General features: G+C 35.7%; 1 protein-coding gene across 4 annotated transcripts in view; it reads right to left on the bottom strand.

Moving 5' to 3' along the window:
- The window catches only part of SLC9B2 (solute carrier family 9 member B2), a 65,441-nt gene that overhangs the window by 21,464 nt on the left and 25,167 nt on the right, over positions 1–18,810 (bottom strand). For all 4 annotated transcript variants that reach the window (XM_038582000.1, XM_038581999.1, XM_038582002.1 and 1 more), the window contains 3 exons: positions 17,268–17,443; positions 9,459–9,565; positions 5,349–5,498 (listed from right to left, as the gene is read on the bottom strand). In XM_038582000.1, coding sequence (XP_038437928.1) covers positions 5,349–5,498; positions 9,459–9,565; positions 17,268–17,443 — 433 coding nt within the window. The remainder of the gene's footprint in view (positions 1–5,348; positions 5,499–9,458; positions 9,566–17,267; positions 17,444–18,810) is intronic.

The following is an 18,810-nucleotide window of genomic DNA, read 5'->3' as shown; positions in this document are numbered from 1 at the left end:
TAAAAGGGGAAAAGATTAGACTGGCAGCAGACCTATCCACAGAGACCTGGCTGTCCAGAAAGGACTGGCATAATATATTCAGAGCACTAAATGAGAAAAATATGCAGCCAAGAATGTTTTATCCAGCAAAGCTGTCATTCAAATAGAGAGATAAAAAGCTTCTAGGACAAACAGAAACTAAAAGAATTTGTGAACATTAAACCAGCCCTGCAAGAAGTACTAAAGGATATGTTTTTAGCAAATGGAGAGCTCAAAAGTAATATAGACCAGAAAGAAACTGAGACAATATACAGAAACAATGACTTTATAGGTAACATAATGGCACTAAATACATATCTTTCAATAGTTACTCTGAATGTAAATAAGCTAAATGCCCCAATCAAAAGACACAGGGTATCAGATTGGATAAAAAAGCAAGACCCGTCAATATGCTACCTGTAAGAGACTCATTTTAGACCCAAAGACACCTCCAGATTGAAAGTGAGAGCTGGAAAACCATTTATCATGCTAATGGACATCAAAACAAAGATGGAGTAGTGATCCTTATATCAGACAAATTAGATTTTAAACCAAAGACTGTAATAAAAGATGAGGAAGCACACTATATTATAATTGAAGGGTCTATTCAACTGTAAATATTTACAATTACATGGGAGCAGCCAATTATACAAACCAATTAAAAACAAAATTAAAGAAACACATTGATAATAATACAATAATAGTAGGGGACACCCTACTCACTGCAATGGACAGATCATCTAAGCAGAAGATCAACAAGGAAACAAGGGTTTCTTTCAAGATGGACTCCACAGATCTATTCAGAGTATTCCATCCTAAAGCAACAGAATACACATTCTTCTTGAGTGTACATGGAATATTCTCCCCAATGGATCACATATTGGGTCACAAATCAGGTCTCAACTGGTATCAAAAGACTGGGATAATTTCCTACATATTGTCAGACCACAATACTCTGAAACTGGGACTCAATCATAAGAGGAAATTTGGAAAGAACTCAAATTCACGGAGGCTAAAGAGCATCCTACTAAAGAGCAAATGAGTTAACTAGGAAATTAGTGAAGAATTTTAAAAATTCATGGAAATAAATGAAAATGAAAACACAACTGTTCAAAACCTTTGGGATGCAGCAAAGGGAGTCTTAAGAGAGACGTATATAACAATACAAGCCTTTCTCAAGAAACGAGAAAGATCTCAAATACACAGCCTAACCTTACATGTAAAGGAGCTAGAGAAAGAACAGCAAATAAAGACTGAACCCAGCAGGAGAATTCATAAAGATTAGAGCAGATATCAATGAAATAGAAACCAAGAGAACATTAGATCAGATCAATGAAAGTAGGAGCTGGTCTTTGAACAAATTAATAAGATCAATAAACCCCTGGCCAGACTTATCAAAAAGAAAAGAGAAAGGACTAAATAAACAAAATCATGAGTGAAAGAGGAGAGATCACAACCAACACTGAAGAAATATAATTATAAGGACATATTATGAGCAATTATATGCTAACAAATTAAGCAATTCACAAGAAATGGATGCATTCCTAGAGACGTATAAAATACCAAAACTGAAACAGGAAAAAATAGAAGACCTGAACAAACTGATAACCAGCAAGGAAATTGAAGGAGTAATCAAGGATCTCCCAACAAGGGACACATGGGTGGCTCAGTGGTTGAGTGTTGGACTTCAACTCAGGGCGTGATTCCAGGGTCCTGGGATTAAAGTCCCGTGTTGGGCTCCCGGTAGGGAGCCTGCTTCTCCCTCTGCCTATATCTCTGCCTCTCTCTGTGTCTCTCATGAATAAATAAATAAAATCTTAAAAAAAAAAGAGTTCAGGGCCAGATGGCTTCCCAGGGGAATTCTACCAATTATTTATTTATTTATTTATTTATTTATTTATTTTTATTTTTATTGTTTTGCAAACACACGAGGGTTTATTTACAAGCTCGAGCTTGGGTCCAAGTATACCTGACACAGCAGAGCAGGGACTTGGACCCTACCAAATATTTAAAGAAGAATTATATCTATTCTTCTGAAGCTGTTTCAAAAAGTAGAAATGGAAGGAAAACTTCAAACTCTTTCTATGAGGGCAGCACTACCTTGATCCCAAAATCAAGAAAGACTTGTCAGAAAGAATTACAGACCAATATCCCTGATGAACATGGATGCCAAAATTCTCAGCAAGATACTAGCCAATAGGAACCAACAGTACATTAAAAGGATTATTAACCACGACCAAGTGGGGTTTATTCCTGGACTGCCACAGTGGTTCAACATCCACAAATCAATCAATGTGCTGTACTACATTAATAAAAGAAAGGACAAGAACCATATGATACAATCAATAGATGTAAAAAAAGCATTTAACAAAGTACAGCATTCTTTCTTGATTAAAAATCTTCACGGTGTAAGGATAAAGGGAACATAACTCAATATCATAAAAGCCATATATGAAAAGCCTATAGCAAATAACACTCTCCATGGAGAAAAACTGAGAGCTTTCCCCCTAAAGTCAGGAACATGACAGGGATGTCCACTGTCACCACTCCTGTTCAACATAGTACTAGAAGTCCAAGCCTCAGCAATCAGAGAACCTAACGAATTAAATGGCATTCAAATTGGCAAAGAAGAAGTCATACTCTCACTCTGCACAGATGACATGATACTCTATGTGGAAAACCCAAAAGACTCTACCCCAAAATTGCTAGAACTCATACAGGAATTCAGCAAAATGGCAGGATAGAAAATCAACACACAGAAATCTGTTGCATTTCTATACACTAACAATGATACAGAAGAAATAGAAATTAAGGAGTTGATCCCATTTACAATTGCACCCAAACCCAAAGATACCTGGAAATAAACCTAACCAAAGAGGCAAAGGATCTGTACTCAGAAAACTAAGAACACTAAGAGAAGAAACTGAGGAAGACACAAAGAAATGGAAAAATGTTCCATGCTCATGGATTAGAAGAACACATGTTGTTAAAATATGTATGCTACCTAGAGCAATCTATACATTCAATGCAATCCCTATCAATATACCATCAACTTATTTCACAGAGTTGGAACAAATAATCCTAAAATTTGTATGAGACAAGAAAAGACCCCAAATAGCCAAAGGAATGTTGAAAAAGAAAACCAAAACTGGTGGCATCACAATTCTGGAATTCAAGCTATATTACAAAGCTGTAATCATCAAGATGGTATGATACTGGCACAAAAACAGACACACAGATGAATGGAACAGAATAGAGAACCTAGAAATAGACCCTCAACTCTATGGTCAACTAATCTTCAACAAAACAGAAAAGAATACCCAATGGAAAAAAGTCTCTTCAAGAATTGATGATGGGAAAACTGGATAGCCAAATGCAAAGGAATGAAACTGGACCATTTTCTTACACCACACACAAAAATAGACTCAAAATGGATGAAAGCCCTAAATGTGAGACAGTAATCCATCAAAATCCTAGAGGGGAACACAAGCAGCAACCTCTTTGACTTTGGCCACAGCAAATTCTGGCTGGACACGTATCCAAAGACGAAACAAAGGCAAAAATGAACTATTGGGACTTCATCAAGATCAAAAGCTTTTGCACAACAAAGGAAACAGTTGACAAGACCAAAACACAACTGACAAAATGGGAGAAGATATTTGCAATTGTAAGGGGCTAGTACCCATAATCTATAAAGAACTTAACCTCAACACCCAAAGAACAAATAATGCAATCAAGAAATGGGCAGAAGACATGAACAGATATTTCTCCAAAGAAGATATACGAATGGTCATCAGACACATGAAAATATTCTCCACATCATTCAGCATCAGGAAAATACAAATCAAAACCACAATGAGATACCACCTCACACCAGTCAGTCAGAACAGCTAAAATGAACAAGTCAGAAAATAACAGATGTTGGCAAGGATGCAGAGAAAGGGGAACCTTCTTACACTGTTTGGTGGGAACACAAGCTGGTGAGGCCACTGTGGAAGACAGTATGGAGATTACTCAAAAAGTTGAAAATAGAGCTACCCTATTACTCAGCAATTGCACAACTGGGTATTTACCCCAACGATACAAATGTAGTGATCCAAAGGGGCATGTGCACCCCAATGTTTATAGCAGTGAGGTCCACTATAGGCAAACTATGTAAAAAGCCCAGATGTCCATAAACAGATGAATGGATAAAGAGGTGGTATATATATATAAATAATGGACTACCACTCAACCATCAAAAAAATGAAATCTTACCGTTTGCAATGACATGGATGAAACTGGAGGGTATTACGCTAAGCCAAAAAAGTCAATCAGAGAAAGACAATTATCATATGATCTCACTCATATGTGGAATTTAAGAAACAAAACAGAATCATAGGTAAGGGAGGAAAAAAAATAAAACACAATGAAATCAGAGATTGAGACAAACCATTTGATTCCTTAAGTATAGGAATCAGACTGAGGGCTGCTGAAGGAGAGGGGCCTGGGAGGATGGAATAACTGGGTGATGGACATTAAGGAGAGTATATGATGTAGTAAGCACCGGGTATTATATAAAACAGATGAATCACTGACCTCTACCTCTGAAACCAATAGTTTATTATATGTTAATTAATTGAATTTAAATTTTAAAAATTAAAGAAAAAGAAAAACAGATTACCTTCTCATACTGTTAGTGAGAATACAAACCGGTGCAGTCTTTTAAAGGGGTAAGCTGATATTATCAAAACTATCGGTGTACATATTCTTTCATAGAGGAACTGTACTTCTAGAAATTTATCCTACAGGTAAACTCAAAGTATACTATATTTTGTTGACTCTTTTTCACATTTTCTCATTTCTGAAATTAGGATGTCATATCATAGTTTAATTGGCAGCATGGATTTTCTTTCTTGGTGGCATGTAAAATAATAGTGATCTTAGACTCAATAATATCTTAGAGTTTATGAAATATGGCATTTGTAGGATATTTTACTGAAAGTTTTTGTCCTAGTAGAAAACCAGAAACAATCTAAATGTCTGTTAGTAGGAGAGTGGTTAAATATAGTACCACATACAATGCAATACTCTGTAGCCCTTACAAAGAATAAGGAAGGCAGCATGGAAATATAACTATGATGTATTTTAAGTAAAGACATCAAATTATATTGTTATATAAAGGGGAAGAGGGCGCATGTGTATACAGTTTGGCATACGTTTATATATGCATAGAAAATAGCTTTCATTTTAAATAATTTTAGTAATTTGATATTAAGAAAGTATCTGGAAAGAAAAAAATTATCTGATCAGAAAGAAAGTAAATGAGTAGAACTTCAAATGAAATTTACCTTTTCGCCGGCCCATTTCAAGCTTGCAAGGAAGGACATGACCAATGTGCATAGTCCTCCTGACCCAGGGAAACCAAAATACACACTACTGAACACAGCTAGCACAGACAGCCCCAAAACAAGAAATGCTCTCTTCCACACAAGTTTGTCCTTGAGGAGAGAAAAAAAGTTGATTAGGTCAATTATTTCATATAGCTGACTTTTATATTTTTTATATTTTATTTATTTTTAAAGATTTTAATTTATTCATGAGAGAAAGAGAGAGAGAGAGAGAGAGGCAGAGAGAGAAGCAGGGTCCCCGCAGGAAGCTTGATGTGGGACTCGATCCCGGGGCTCCAGGATCTCGCCCTGAGCTAAAGGCAGACGCTTAACCACGTAGCCACCCAGGTGTCCCAATATATAGCTGATTTTTAAAGATTGGTTTTTCTATATTCAGGACTTTAGTGGAAAATAAAAATGTCTGTCTGTGCCCATAAATGCACACCATAATACTTTCTTTTCCTTAATAAGAGTAGATAGAGTCAGCACATGTACAGATGCCAGCTCCTCTTTCAGGAACTCTAGTTACCTTCCTCTGTAGTTATCAAAGTGGAATTTCACAGGGATGAATGCAACAGTAAAAAAAAGTGCATGGGCTTTGAGCCAACAGACCAGAGTTAAAACTCTAACTCTTATTTACCTCTGGCATATGTAGTGGTCACATTATTTAGCTTCTTCAGGCTTTGTTTTCTCCTCCCTGAAAGCAGTTATGTTATAGGGTTTCTGTGAAGGTTAAAGATGTGATAGCTCTATAATTTTTAGGCTATTTTCTCTTTAATGTAACACTCCCTTGGTTTTTCTTTCTAAACCCTTGAAGATTGGGACACGTGCGTGGCTCAGCAGTTGAGCATCTACTGTTGGCTCAGGTCGTGATGCCGGGGTCCTGGGATCGAGTCCCGCTTCGAGCTCCCTGTGGGGAGTCTGCTTCTCCCTCTGCCTATGTCTCTGTCTCTCTCTCTGTGTCTCTCATGAATAAATACATAAACTCTAAACAAAAAAACCTTGATAACTGAGAAGCTTTAAGAGCCTATAGACTGAGAGTAGTTTTCTGTTGCTGCTGGTTTTTAAAGTCTAGGAAATGTGCACCTTTCTCCCTTTACTTTTTCTTCTTCAACTTTTTAAACTTCTTGATCACTTTTTAAAATTTTTATTTCTAATTTTTTTGTGCATATTTGACACACAATGTTGTATTAGTTTCATTTGTACAACACAGTGATTCACTTCTCTATGTTATGCCATGATCACCACAAGTGTAGCTCTATCATCTGTCACCATACAACACTATTATAATAACACTGACTATATTCTGTGTTGTGTCTTTTATTCCCATGACTTACTCCATAACTGAAGGCCTATACTTCCCACTCCCCTTCATCCATTTTGTCCATCCCCCTCCTCTCTCTCCTCCAGCAATCATCAGTTTGTTATAGGCTTTATTCTGCTTTTTGTTTGTTTATTCATTTTGGTTTTAGATTCCACATGTGAGTGAAATCATATGCTGTTTGTCTTTTTCAGTCTGACTTATTTCACTTGGCATAATACCCTCTAGATCTATCCATGTTGTTGCAAGTGGCAAGATCTCATCCTTTTTTATGGCTGCTCAATATTCCATATATATACCGTACCTTTTTTAGCCATTCATCTATTAATGGACACTAATGTTGCTTTCATATCCTGGCTATTGTAAATAATGCTGCAATAAACACAGGGGTGCATAATCATTTCAAATTAGTATTTTCTTTGAGTAAATACCCCGTACTGGAATTACTGGGTCATATGGTATTTCTATTTTTAATTTTTTGAGGAACCTCCATACAATTTTCCACAGTTGCACCAATTTACATTCCCACCAAGAGTTCACAAGTATTCCTTTTTCTCTACATCCTCGTCAACACTCATTATTTCTTGTCGTTTTTATTTTAGCCATTTTGACAGGTGTAAGGTAATGTCTCATTGTGGTTTGCATTTCTCTAATGGTGAGTTATGACAAGAATCTTTTCATGTGTCTGTTGTCCATTTGTATACCTTCTTTGAAAAACTATTCAGGTACTGTCCATTTTTAATTGAATTGTTTGTTTTTTTTTTGATGTTGAGTTGTAGAAGTTCTTTATATATTTTGGATATTAAGTCCTATTGGATATATCATTTATAAATATCTTCTCCCATTTAGTAGGCTGTCTTACAGTTTTGTTGATGGTTTCCTTCATTGTGCAAAAGCTTTTTATTTTGATGTAGTCCCAATAGCTTATTTTTGCTTTTGTTTCCCTCGTCTTAGGAGACATATTTAGAAAAATGTTGTCATGGCCCAAACTTTATGATCAGTTTAGAAGGCAAGCAAGTACTTCTTTAGAAGTTCTTGATTTGGAGGCATGCAGGCTCTAGTGGTAGATTACCAGAGTTCATTCCCAGCTCTGCTGCTTTCCAGCTATGTGAACTTGTTCAAGTCACTTCTCCATAAATTTCAATTTCCTCATCAATAAAAAAGATTATATTAATAGTACTCTCTTCATGGGTCTTTTTCATGGTTTACACTAGACTACATAGATTTATATGATTGCTTTAGATCAGTGCTTTCCAAAAGAACATTCAGGGATGATGGAAATTTCTGTATCTTGCCATTAAAATGTTCTCTATCTGCTATAGCCATATGTAGCTAGCTAGTGGCTTCCATATTAAATGGAGTGGCACTTTACTGTACTTACCACATCATTTTTATGTATAGTAAGCAACAAAATGTAAGCCATAATTTTTCTCTTTATTTTGTTGTAATTAGAAAATCTCACAATTTTATGATTCATAAAATCTTTTATAATTTTTGTTGGAGTTTTTAAAAGCATAGTAAAAATTCAAATGAATATACCTTCTGACAATGGAAATATTAATTTTCTTAAAATTCTACTTTAGTTGAGTTTCTAATTCCATTCAAAATGCCCTGAAATCTCAAAATAATACCAGTTCTTAGAGAAAAGAAAGACTTTTATATGTTTATCTATCCCAAGGAACTTAGGAGGGTAAAACAAAACAAAACAAACTCTGTGAATATTAAAAAATCATTGTGCATAATAAAGAACTTTGAAAAAAATAAAGAACTTTGATCTCCTTGGTAAGAAATATTAGATGATATTATAATAAGATATTAAAGTTTAGGTATTTGATAAAATTAGAATCTAAGATATGCTGGTACTAAAAAAAGAAGTCCAAAAGCTATTTTATATCTTGATTTAGCTGAACATTATGAATAATAGTAAAATAAAAAATAAAAATAATAAAAAAGGCTTATGTATTTGGAATTGATGTTATTTATTTTTTGGTAAAATTTGAAGTTTACATACTATAAATTAGAGAAAAAATTCTAGGATTAGGGATGCCTGGGTGGCTCAGTGGTTGAGCGTCTGCCTTTGCCTCAGGGTATGATCCCGGGTCTGGGGATCCAGTCCCACATCGGGCTTCCTGCAAGGAGCCAGCTTCTCCCTCTATGTCTCTGTCTCTCTCTCTGTGTCTCTCATGAATAAATAAGTAAAATCTTTCAAAAGAATTCTAGGGTTGTATTAAAATCTTACACAGTTGACCCTTAACAACATAGTTTTGAGCTGCACAGGTCTACTTATATGCCAATTTTTTTTTGATAAATACAGTGCACTACTATAAATATATTTTCTCTTCTTTATGATTTTCTTAATAATTTCTCTTCTCTAGCTTACTATATTGTAAGAAAAAGTGTATAATACCTACAACATACAAAACATGTTAATCAACTGTTTATGTTATCAGAAATGCTTCCAGTCAACAGTGGGCTATTAGTAGTTAAGTTTTTGGGGAGTCAAAATTATACATGAATTTTTGATTGTTTAGGGGGTTGGCACCCATAATCCCTATGTTGTTCAAGGGTCAACTTTATCTCTAGCCGTCTTCATAAATCTCATGGATAGCACTGATTCAGCAATAAACAGTTTTAGAATGCGGAGCTATTTTCTAGATTATGTTCTTCACATTGGCTTTCAGAGGACTCTTCCAGAATGTTTTTCCAATGACATTTTAAAGCATGACTTTCCTATAAATTATTTCTTTTACCTGGTCACTGCTTGGAAAGTACTGAATAAAAAATCCAAGAAGAGATCCAGCTGCCACACCAATGACCACTTCTAAGATTCCTCTGAAAACATTAAAAACTGTGGAGCCTTAAAAACATATTAAAAGATAAACTTCAGACAGAATTCTAAGTCCATAAATACTTAGACTTTACTTTAATCATCAACATAAAGCATATAATTACATAGAAGGAAAAGTATATAGATAATTCCTGATCTCCACATTCTTAAATACATGTGACTTAAAATGTCTAATAAAATGGGCCTGTATTATAAGAAAGCTATGTATATTATTGCAGATAAATTTCAAAACAGGCACACACAATGATTTGTATGCCTTTTTGTTCATTTATTTCAATAAAAATTACTAAAGGGCCTAGGAAAATATGAATAAAATAAAATTTATGAATCAGAGCTAATTTGTTCTACTATACAATAGGTAAAGGTTGAGTGAAAAGACAGATCTAGTTTTCAAATTGCCATTTAAGAGCCTAATTTTTTAAAATCATAATGTATTTTGATTTTAGTAGCTCTGATGTGTAGAATATAGTAACTTAAAATCGAGAATCTCTCTTTTTAAAAAATATTTATTTATTTATTTATTTATACTCTTTACACCCAACATGGGGCTCAAACTCACAACTCCAAGATCAGAAGTCACATGCTCTTTCCAACTGAGCTAGCTAGGAGCCCTAAGAATCTTTTCTTACTACAATGAATGTAGGGGACTTACTGTTTCTAAAAGTTATTTCTAAAAGTAAATCTGAAAACAAATTATTTTTTAAATTGTTCCCAGATGAGCCTTTATTAGTTGTATAGCTTCTCTGAAATATCATCATATAACTCATCGATAATAATACAATAATAGTAAGGGCTTTTAGCACCCCACTTACATCAATGGACAGATTATCTAAGCAGAAAATCAACAAAGAAACAATGGCTTTTAATCACACACTGGATTAGATGGACTTAGCAGATATATTCAGAACATTTCATCCTAAAGCAGCAAAGTCCATATTCAAGTGCACATGGAACATTCTCCACAACAGATCACATATTGGGTAACAAATCAGGCCTCAACAAATACAAAAAGACAGATCATACCATGCATATTTTCCAATCACAATGCTATGAAACTTGAAGTCAACCACAAGAAAAAATTTGGAAAGACCACCAGTTCATGGAGGATAAAGAACATCCTACAGTAAGGGCATGTGGGTGGCTCAGTTGGTTAAGCATCTGACTGTTGATTTTGGCTCAGGTCATGATCCTAGGGTTGTGAAATTGAGCCCTGCATTGGGCTCCATGCTCAGTGTGTCGTCTGCTTGAGATTCTCTCTTTCCCTCTCCCTCTGCCCCTCCCCTTCCTCATGCTCTCTAAATAAATAAATTAGATAAATAAATAAATAAATATCTTTAAAAAGAGAGAATATTCTACTAAAGAATGAATGGATCAACCAGGAAATTAAAGAAAAAAAAATACATGGAAACAAATGATAACGAAAACATAACATTCCAAAACTTTTAGGATGCAGCAAAAGCAGTCATAAGAGAGAATTATATAGCAATACAGGCCTATATAAAGAAGCAAGAAAAATCTCAAATATATAACCTAGCCTTACACCTAAAGGAGCTAATAAAAGAAGAACAAATGAAGCCTAAAGCCAGAATAAGGGAAGTGATAAAGATTAGAGCAGAAATAAATAATACAGAAACAAACAAAAAACCAGTAGAAGGCTCAATGAAAGCAGGAGCTGTTCTTTCAAAAAATTAATAAAACTCATAAACTCCTAGCCAGACTTTTCAAAAAGAGAAAATCCAAATAAATAAAATCACAAATGAGAGAGGGGAGATCACAACAAACAACACAGCAATACAGTAATTATAAGAGAATATTATGAAAGACTACATGCCAACAAATTCGGCAATCTGGAAGAAACCGGTAAATTTCTAGAGACATAAACTACTAAAACTGAAACAGGAAGAAATAGAAAACTTGAACAGATTGATAACCAGCAAAAAAAAAAAAAAAAATGAATCAAGAATCAAAAATCTCCCAATAAACAAAAGTCCAGGGTCAGATGGCTTCCGAAGGGAATTCTATCAGACATTTAAAGAAGACTTAATATCTATTCTTTTCAACTGTTCCAAAACATAGAAATGGAAGAAAAACTTCCAAACTCATATTATGAGGCCAGTATTACCTTGATTCCAAAACCAGACAAAGATTGCACAACAAAAGAGAATTACAGGTCAATATTCCTAATGAACATGGATGTAAAAATTCTCAAGAGACTAGCAAATCGAATCCAATAGTTAAAGAATCATTCACTATAATCAAGTGGGATTTATTCTAAGGTTGTAAGAATGGTTTAATATTTGCAAATCAATCAACATGATAAGAAAGGGTAAGAGCCATATGTTCCTCTCTATAGATGCAGAAAAAGCGTTTGACAAAGTATAGTATCTATTCTTGACAAAAACACTCAACAAAGTAGGGATAGAGAGAACATAACTCAACATCATAAAGGTCATATATGAAAGACCCACAACTAATTTATCCTCAATGGGGAAAAACTGAGAGCTTTTCATCTGCAGTCAGGAATAAGACAAGGACGTCCACTCTCACCATTCTTATTTAACATAGTCCTAGCCTCAGCAATCAGACAACAAAAAGAAGTAAAAGGCATCAAATCAGCAAGAAGTCAAGCTTTCACTATTTGCAGATGATGTGATACTCTATGTAGAAAACCTGAAAGACCATCAAGAAATTGTTAGGGACTGATACACAAATTCAGCAAAGTTGCAGGATACAAAATCAAAGTACAGAAATCTGTTGCATTTCTATACACCAATAATGAAGCAGCAGAAAGAGAAATCAAGTAATCAATCTCATTTATAATTGCACCAAAAACCATAAGATACTTAGGAATAAGCCTAACCAAGGAGGCAAAAGATCTGTACTCTGAAAATTATAGAACACTAATGAAAAAATTGAAGATTTCTTGGAAAAACATTCCAAGCTCTTGGATTAGAAGAACAAATATTATAAAATGTATATGCAACCCAAAGCAATCTACACATTTAATGCAATCCTTATGAAAATTACCATGAGCATTTCTCACAGAGCTAGAACAAAAAATACTACAATTTGTATGGAACCACAAAAGTCCCTGAATAGCCAAACAATTTTGAAAAAGGAAAGCAAAGCTGGAGGCATCGAAATTCTGGACTTCAAGTTATATACAAAGCTGTAATCATCAAGACAGTACTATACTGGCATAAAAACAGACACATAGATCAATGGAGCAGAATAGAGAACCCAGAAATGAACCCTCAAACTCTATGATCAACTAATCTTTGACAAAGTAGTAAAGAATATCCATTGGAAAAAAGACAGTCTCTTCAACACATGGTGTTGGGGAAACTGGACCACTTTCTTACACCATACACAAGAATAAATTCAAAATGGATGAAAGACCTAAATGTGAGACAGGAAACCATCAAAATCATAGAGAGGGACATAGGCAATAACCACCTTGGCACTGGCCATGGCGACATTTTACTAGATATGTCTCCTGAGGCAAGGGAAACAAAAGCAAAAATAAACTATTAGGAGTTCATCAAAATAAAAAACTTCTGCACAGTGAAGGAAATAATCAACAAAACTAAAAGGCAACCTTTGGAATGGGAGACAATATTAGTAAATGACATATCTGATAAAGAGTTAGTGTCCAAAATTTATAAGGAACTTATAAAACTCAACACCCAAAAACCAAATAATCCAGTTAAGAAATGGGCAAAAGACATGAATAGACACTTTTTTAAAGAAGACATACAGATATCTAATGGACACATGAAGAGATGCTCAAAATCACTCATCATTGGGGAAATAAAACTCAAAACTACAATGAGATAGCATTTCACACCTGTCAGAATGGCTAAAATTAGCAATACATGAAACAGCAGATGTTGGCAAGGATGCAGAGAAAAAAGAACTCTCTTGTGCTGTTGGTGGGAATGTAAACTGGTGCAGCCACTCTGAAAAACAGTATGGATGTTCTTCAGTAAGTTAAAAATAGAGCTAACCTAGGATCCAACAATTGCACTACTATGTATTTACCCAAAGGATATAAAAATACTGATTTTAAGGGATAAATGCACTGCAATGTTTATAGCAACATTATCAACAATAGCCAAATTATGGACATAGCCCAAATATCTATCAACTGATTGAGGGATAAGGAAGATGTAATATCACTCAGCATGAAAAAAAGAATGAAATTTTGCCATCTGCAATGACATGGATGGAGCTAGAGACTATAATGCTAAAAGAATTAAGTCAGCAAAAGAAAGACAAATACCATATGATTTCACTCACATGTGGAATTTAAGAAATGAAACAGATGAGCATGCGTTAAAAAAAAGAGAAAAGGGGATCCCTGGGTGGCGCAGCGGTTTAGCGCCTGCCTTTGGCCCAGGGCGCAATCCTGGAGACCCAGGACCGAATCCCACGTCGGGCTCCCGGTACATGGAGCCTGCTTCTCCCTCTGCCTGTGTCTCTGCCTCTCTCTCTCTCTCTCTCTCTCTGTGACTATCATAAATAAATAAAAATTAAAAAAAAAAAAAAAAAAGAGAAAGGCAAATCATAATACAGACTCTTAATTATAGAAAAAAATTGAGGGTTGCTGCAAGAGAGGTAGGCTAATGGGTGATAGGTATTAAGGAGGGCACTTGTCATGAGTACTGGGTATTTTTTTAAGATTTTATTTATTTATTCATGAGAGGCAGAGACATAGGCAGAGGGAGAGGCAGGCTCCCTGTGGGAAGCCTGATGCAGTACTTGATTCCAGTACCCCGGCATCAGGACCTGAGCCAAAGACAGATGCTCAACCACTGAGTCCTGAGTACTGGGTACTTATAGGTAAGTGAGGAATCACTAAATTCTACTCCTGAAACTAATATTACACTGTATGTTAACTGGCATTTACATAAAAACTTGACATAAAAAATCAATCCAAAAAACAAAAAAACCCCAAAATCAACAAGAAAGAAATATAATATATAGGTAAGTAGAATCTTAGTTTTCGTCCATAGCCAACAGAATTTAGAATACTTTAATTTCAAAAAACCTGTTAGTATATTATATTGAAAATAAATTGCTCAACACATAAAGTCCTTTCTCCCACTGTTGTAAGAAAAAATGTACTAACTAGTTATGTGGTTTCTTGTTATTGTAGTGTAGGGTAGCAGAACATACCATCCAAGATATGTCACTTTGGCATAAGGATTATTTCGAGCAGAAGACAACGGAGAAGCAGCAGAATCAAGAAAAGGCATCTATCTCACTATATTTGCCTAAAAGGACATAAATATTTAAAGTGTTTTTCTCCCCTCCACCAGGAAGGACAGAAGTTAACCACTGAGACAATTTCGGATCCTTACCAGCCCAGAGACAGGACCAGAGTAATGTGCATAACAAATTTTGTTAAAAGCAGCCCTAGCTACCATTAGTTTCCCAATTTGCCTTTCCACAATTTGCTGCCTTCGAAAGCTCAAAGTTCTTTTCCTTTGTCTTGGTCTTCTCTACAAAATTATTGTTCTTTGCTAAGATGCTACATGAACGCAGGCATGCACACATGCACACACCCAAAGTCTAACCACCCCTTTGAGTTAGTCATCACTGAGTATGCCCCTCTGTAAGTAGGGTGCACAGGCTGACAAACTGCTTTTCTCTTAATTTGTTTTTTGTCAGTCTGATTTACAGGGCCCCAGCTAATGGACTTAAGATGGGTAGGGGGGCAACAGTTATTCCTTCCTGAGAGTTTGTCACTCATTTCTCTTATTTAAAAAAATAATTACCTCTGTAGTCATTTTATTTAGCTGGGCAGCTCTATGTTAGGTAATGGTGTGACTGTCAGAATCACCTAGCTGTGATAATAGCATATGTCTCAAGCTATTACAGTAAATAATTTACTATAAATGTGTAGAAAGTAGTTAATTAGTTTCAGTCTCTGGTATGTAAGGTTGCTTAAGAAAGAAAAAAAGACTTCTTGGACCCACCTCTAAAATTCTGATTCAGTAAGCCTGGCAGGGCTTGGGATCCACAGTATAAAGAGGCTCCGGGTAGTTCTCATCCATAATGTCTAAGGACCACATTTAGTGGAGCAGCACAGAGGGAACATAGCATTGTTGACTTGGAAAGTTCTTTATCTATAACCCATACTCTCCCCAGATTATGAAAACCCCTGTAAATCCGCCCCACCCCGCCTCTCCCCCTCCTCTCCCCCTCCCCTGTGATTCTAATGCAAGCTCTTGCTCTAATGCCTAGTTTCCATTCCCAAGGTTCTGATTTAATTGGTTTAAGGTAGTGCCCACAGATGAGTATTTTTAAAAGCTCCCCAAGTAATTCTAGTATGCAGCTGAGGCTGAGAACCATTGTTTTAAAGATGCAAAGAAACAGAAAGTTGAACTCAGACCTGCCAGTAGAAAAGTGGTTGCTGGGAGGGCGGGGGTAGGGGAAACAGGGAGAGGCTGGTAAAGGGTACAAACTTTCAGGTATAAAATGAAGGAGGTCTGAGGATCTAATGTTTAACATGGTAACTGTAACAACACTATATTGGATATCTGAAATTTGCTAAGAAAGCAGAACTTAAATGTTCTCAACAACAATAGGTAAATATGTGAGGTGATGGAAGTGCTAATTTATTCGACAGAGGATCCTTTCACAATGTATGTATAACAAATCACCATGCCATATGCTTTAAATGTCTTACAATTTTATTTGTCAGTTATACCTCAATAAAGCTGGGGAGGAGAAGACAAAAAAGGTAAACAAAGATGTATACCAGGAAGGCAGTGAGAACACAAGTTTGGATAGGTACAGTAGAATTAAAAGAAAGATGAGAGTGTAGATTTGACCTAATAGATAATAAGGAAATCTCATTGGTTCTTGTACCAAAAGGTAACACTATGAAAACAATGTTTTGCTAAGATTAATTTAATTACTGGATGTAAGGCAAATTTAGGGCAATGAAAGGGGTGAGGTTCTAAGTAATCAGCATAAATGTAAAATGGTAAGATAACTGTGGGGGTAGAGAGACTAAGAACACATAACTTTCCAAGAAAGTGTGTTCCCACAATAATTGGAAGCTAAAGGTAGGCTACAATTACATTTTGTCAGTAATATGGAATTGCAAATCTTATCTCCCAATCTTGGACATGGATTAAAAATAAACTCCTGTTCCAAAGGAGACTAAAAGTATTGATAATAGTGTGGGACAAAAAATGCTTTACACCTTTCTTTTACTACTACTTAGCATAAAAGACATCCATATCACTTAGTAAGTATTAATAAGATAACCATCATTGCTGTATCGCCTGTAACATGTTAAAGAGAAGAGAGCAGAAACTCTTCTGTTTTGGAAGAATGCTATTCCTTCCACTTGGATGGCTCTCTAGTCATTTGTGCTTTTTGAAAAACCTACTAAATGTGAAGTCTGCAAAATTTAACTTTCCCAGAAGGCTCCACGCAAAAACTATTCGAATCCTTCCTTAAACTTTGCTACTCTGAATCCCTAACTAATGCAATGACCAGAACACTGGAACAGCCCATGTCCAGAGGATGAAGGGAATAAAATGGGAAGCTACAGGTCCCTCCTTAGGTATAGAACTAGCTCTTAGAGTTGCTTTCCCTATTTCAGTCTGCCTTATTCAATTATCAAGCAAATATCCCTAGCTTGTAACATCATGATTAATGTCTTTAGATCACAAGAAAACAGCTCCTTGTTTACCTGTGGAAAAGGCCATGCCCAAACATGTGTTGAAGCCAGTGATAGCCAGAATATCATCGAAACTGCCAGCAGCCATGAGCAAGGTCGGGATGCCTTTTTCAACCCCATAGCCTCCTTCCTGCAAAAGGAGCATGGAAGGTACCACGACAGCTGGAGATACAGCACCTAAAACAAAACTAAGTAGGCAGCACTTTAAAATGTGATAGCAGCTTACTCATTATTATTGTTGTTGAAATTATAGTAAAGCCATTGTTTTAGAGGTTATACTTTAGATTATAGTAAAAGCTATTGTTTGAAATTATAGTAAAGCTATTGTTTTAGAGATTATACTTTAGATTATTGTTGTTGAAATTATAGATAAAGCTATTGTTTTAGAGGTTATATTTTAGATAACTGCCATCTTTCTTTTTTTTTAACTGCCATCTTTCAAATGGCAGTAAAGCACTAAATCAGAAATACACACACACACACACACACACACACACAAGTTCTACAATGATGTCAAAATGTGGCCAGACAACCTATACTGCAGTTACTTGGGTTGCCCAAAAATATCTAATTATGGGTGGTACAGAAGACCTAATGGGGTTCAGTTCCAGGAATCTGCCTTTAAAAAAAACAAACAAAACTAAAGCATTCATGGTATGAGGGTTGAAAAACACAGCCACATGCTTTTTAAATTGGAACCGACCTAGGACACCTGGGTGGCTCAGTGGTTTAACGTCTGCCTTTGGCCCAGGGCGTGATCCTGGGCTCCGAGATTGAGTCCCACATTGGGCTCCTTGCAGGGAGCCTGCTTCTCCCTCAGCCTTCTCTCTCTCTCTCTCTCTCTATGTCTCTCATGAATAAATAAATAAAATTTTAAATAAATAAATAGGAACCGACTGATGTTAGACATTCTTTTGGGACTTGGTATATAAAATAGACAACAGACTAGGAGAAGGCCATAGTAGCAATGATGGTGATAGAACTCCAGTAGGAGCAGTAACAGCAGAAAATGTTATATGGTGCTTACTGTGTGCCAAAGTCTATTTTAAACGATTTACATATATTAGCTAATTTAATCCTCACAATAATCCTAGAAAGTAGCTATAATTGCTATCTTCATTCTGTAAATCAGGAGATTGGGATGAAGAGAGATTCATTAACTTGCCAAAGGTCACATACTGGAAAGTCACAGGGTTGGGATTTGAATCCAGGCAGTCCAGATCCACAGTCTCAACCATGAGGAGTAAGAATTTCTTTTTTCTTCCCTAAATATTAATACTAAATTCTTACTAACTACTTTTATATTTATTTACTTCTCATGGCTATTAACCCATTAGAAGAACTGGCAGTGGAAGGAAGAGACAGTGGAAGCACTTAATTATAACTGGTGACAGAAAAAGGAGAAAAACAGTATTAGATGTGGACTACTGTTGATGTATTTATCATCCTTTCTACAGACTTTGAGGTGAGATATGACATTTCTCTCACTGGCATGGAATCAGGTGTAGGTAAAAGACCATTACTTCTTCAATACTTTAAATCACAATCACTGTAA

Source organism: Canis lupus, chromosome 32 (genome assembly GCF_011100685.1).
Source record: "Canis lupus familiaris isolate Mischka breed German Shepherd chromosome 32, alternate assembly UU_Cfam_GSD_1.0, whole genome shotgun sequence".
Lineage (NCBI taxonomy): Eukaryota > Metazoa > Chordata > Mammalia > Carnivora > Canidae > Canis > Canis lupus.
This window is presented reverse-complemented; position numbering and strand designations above follow the sequence as displayed.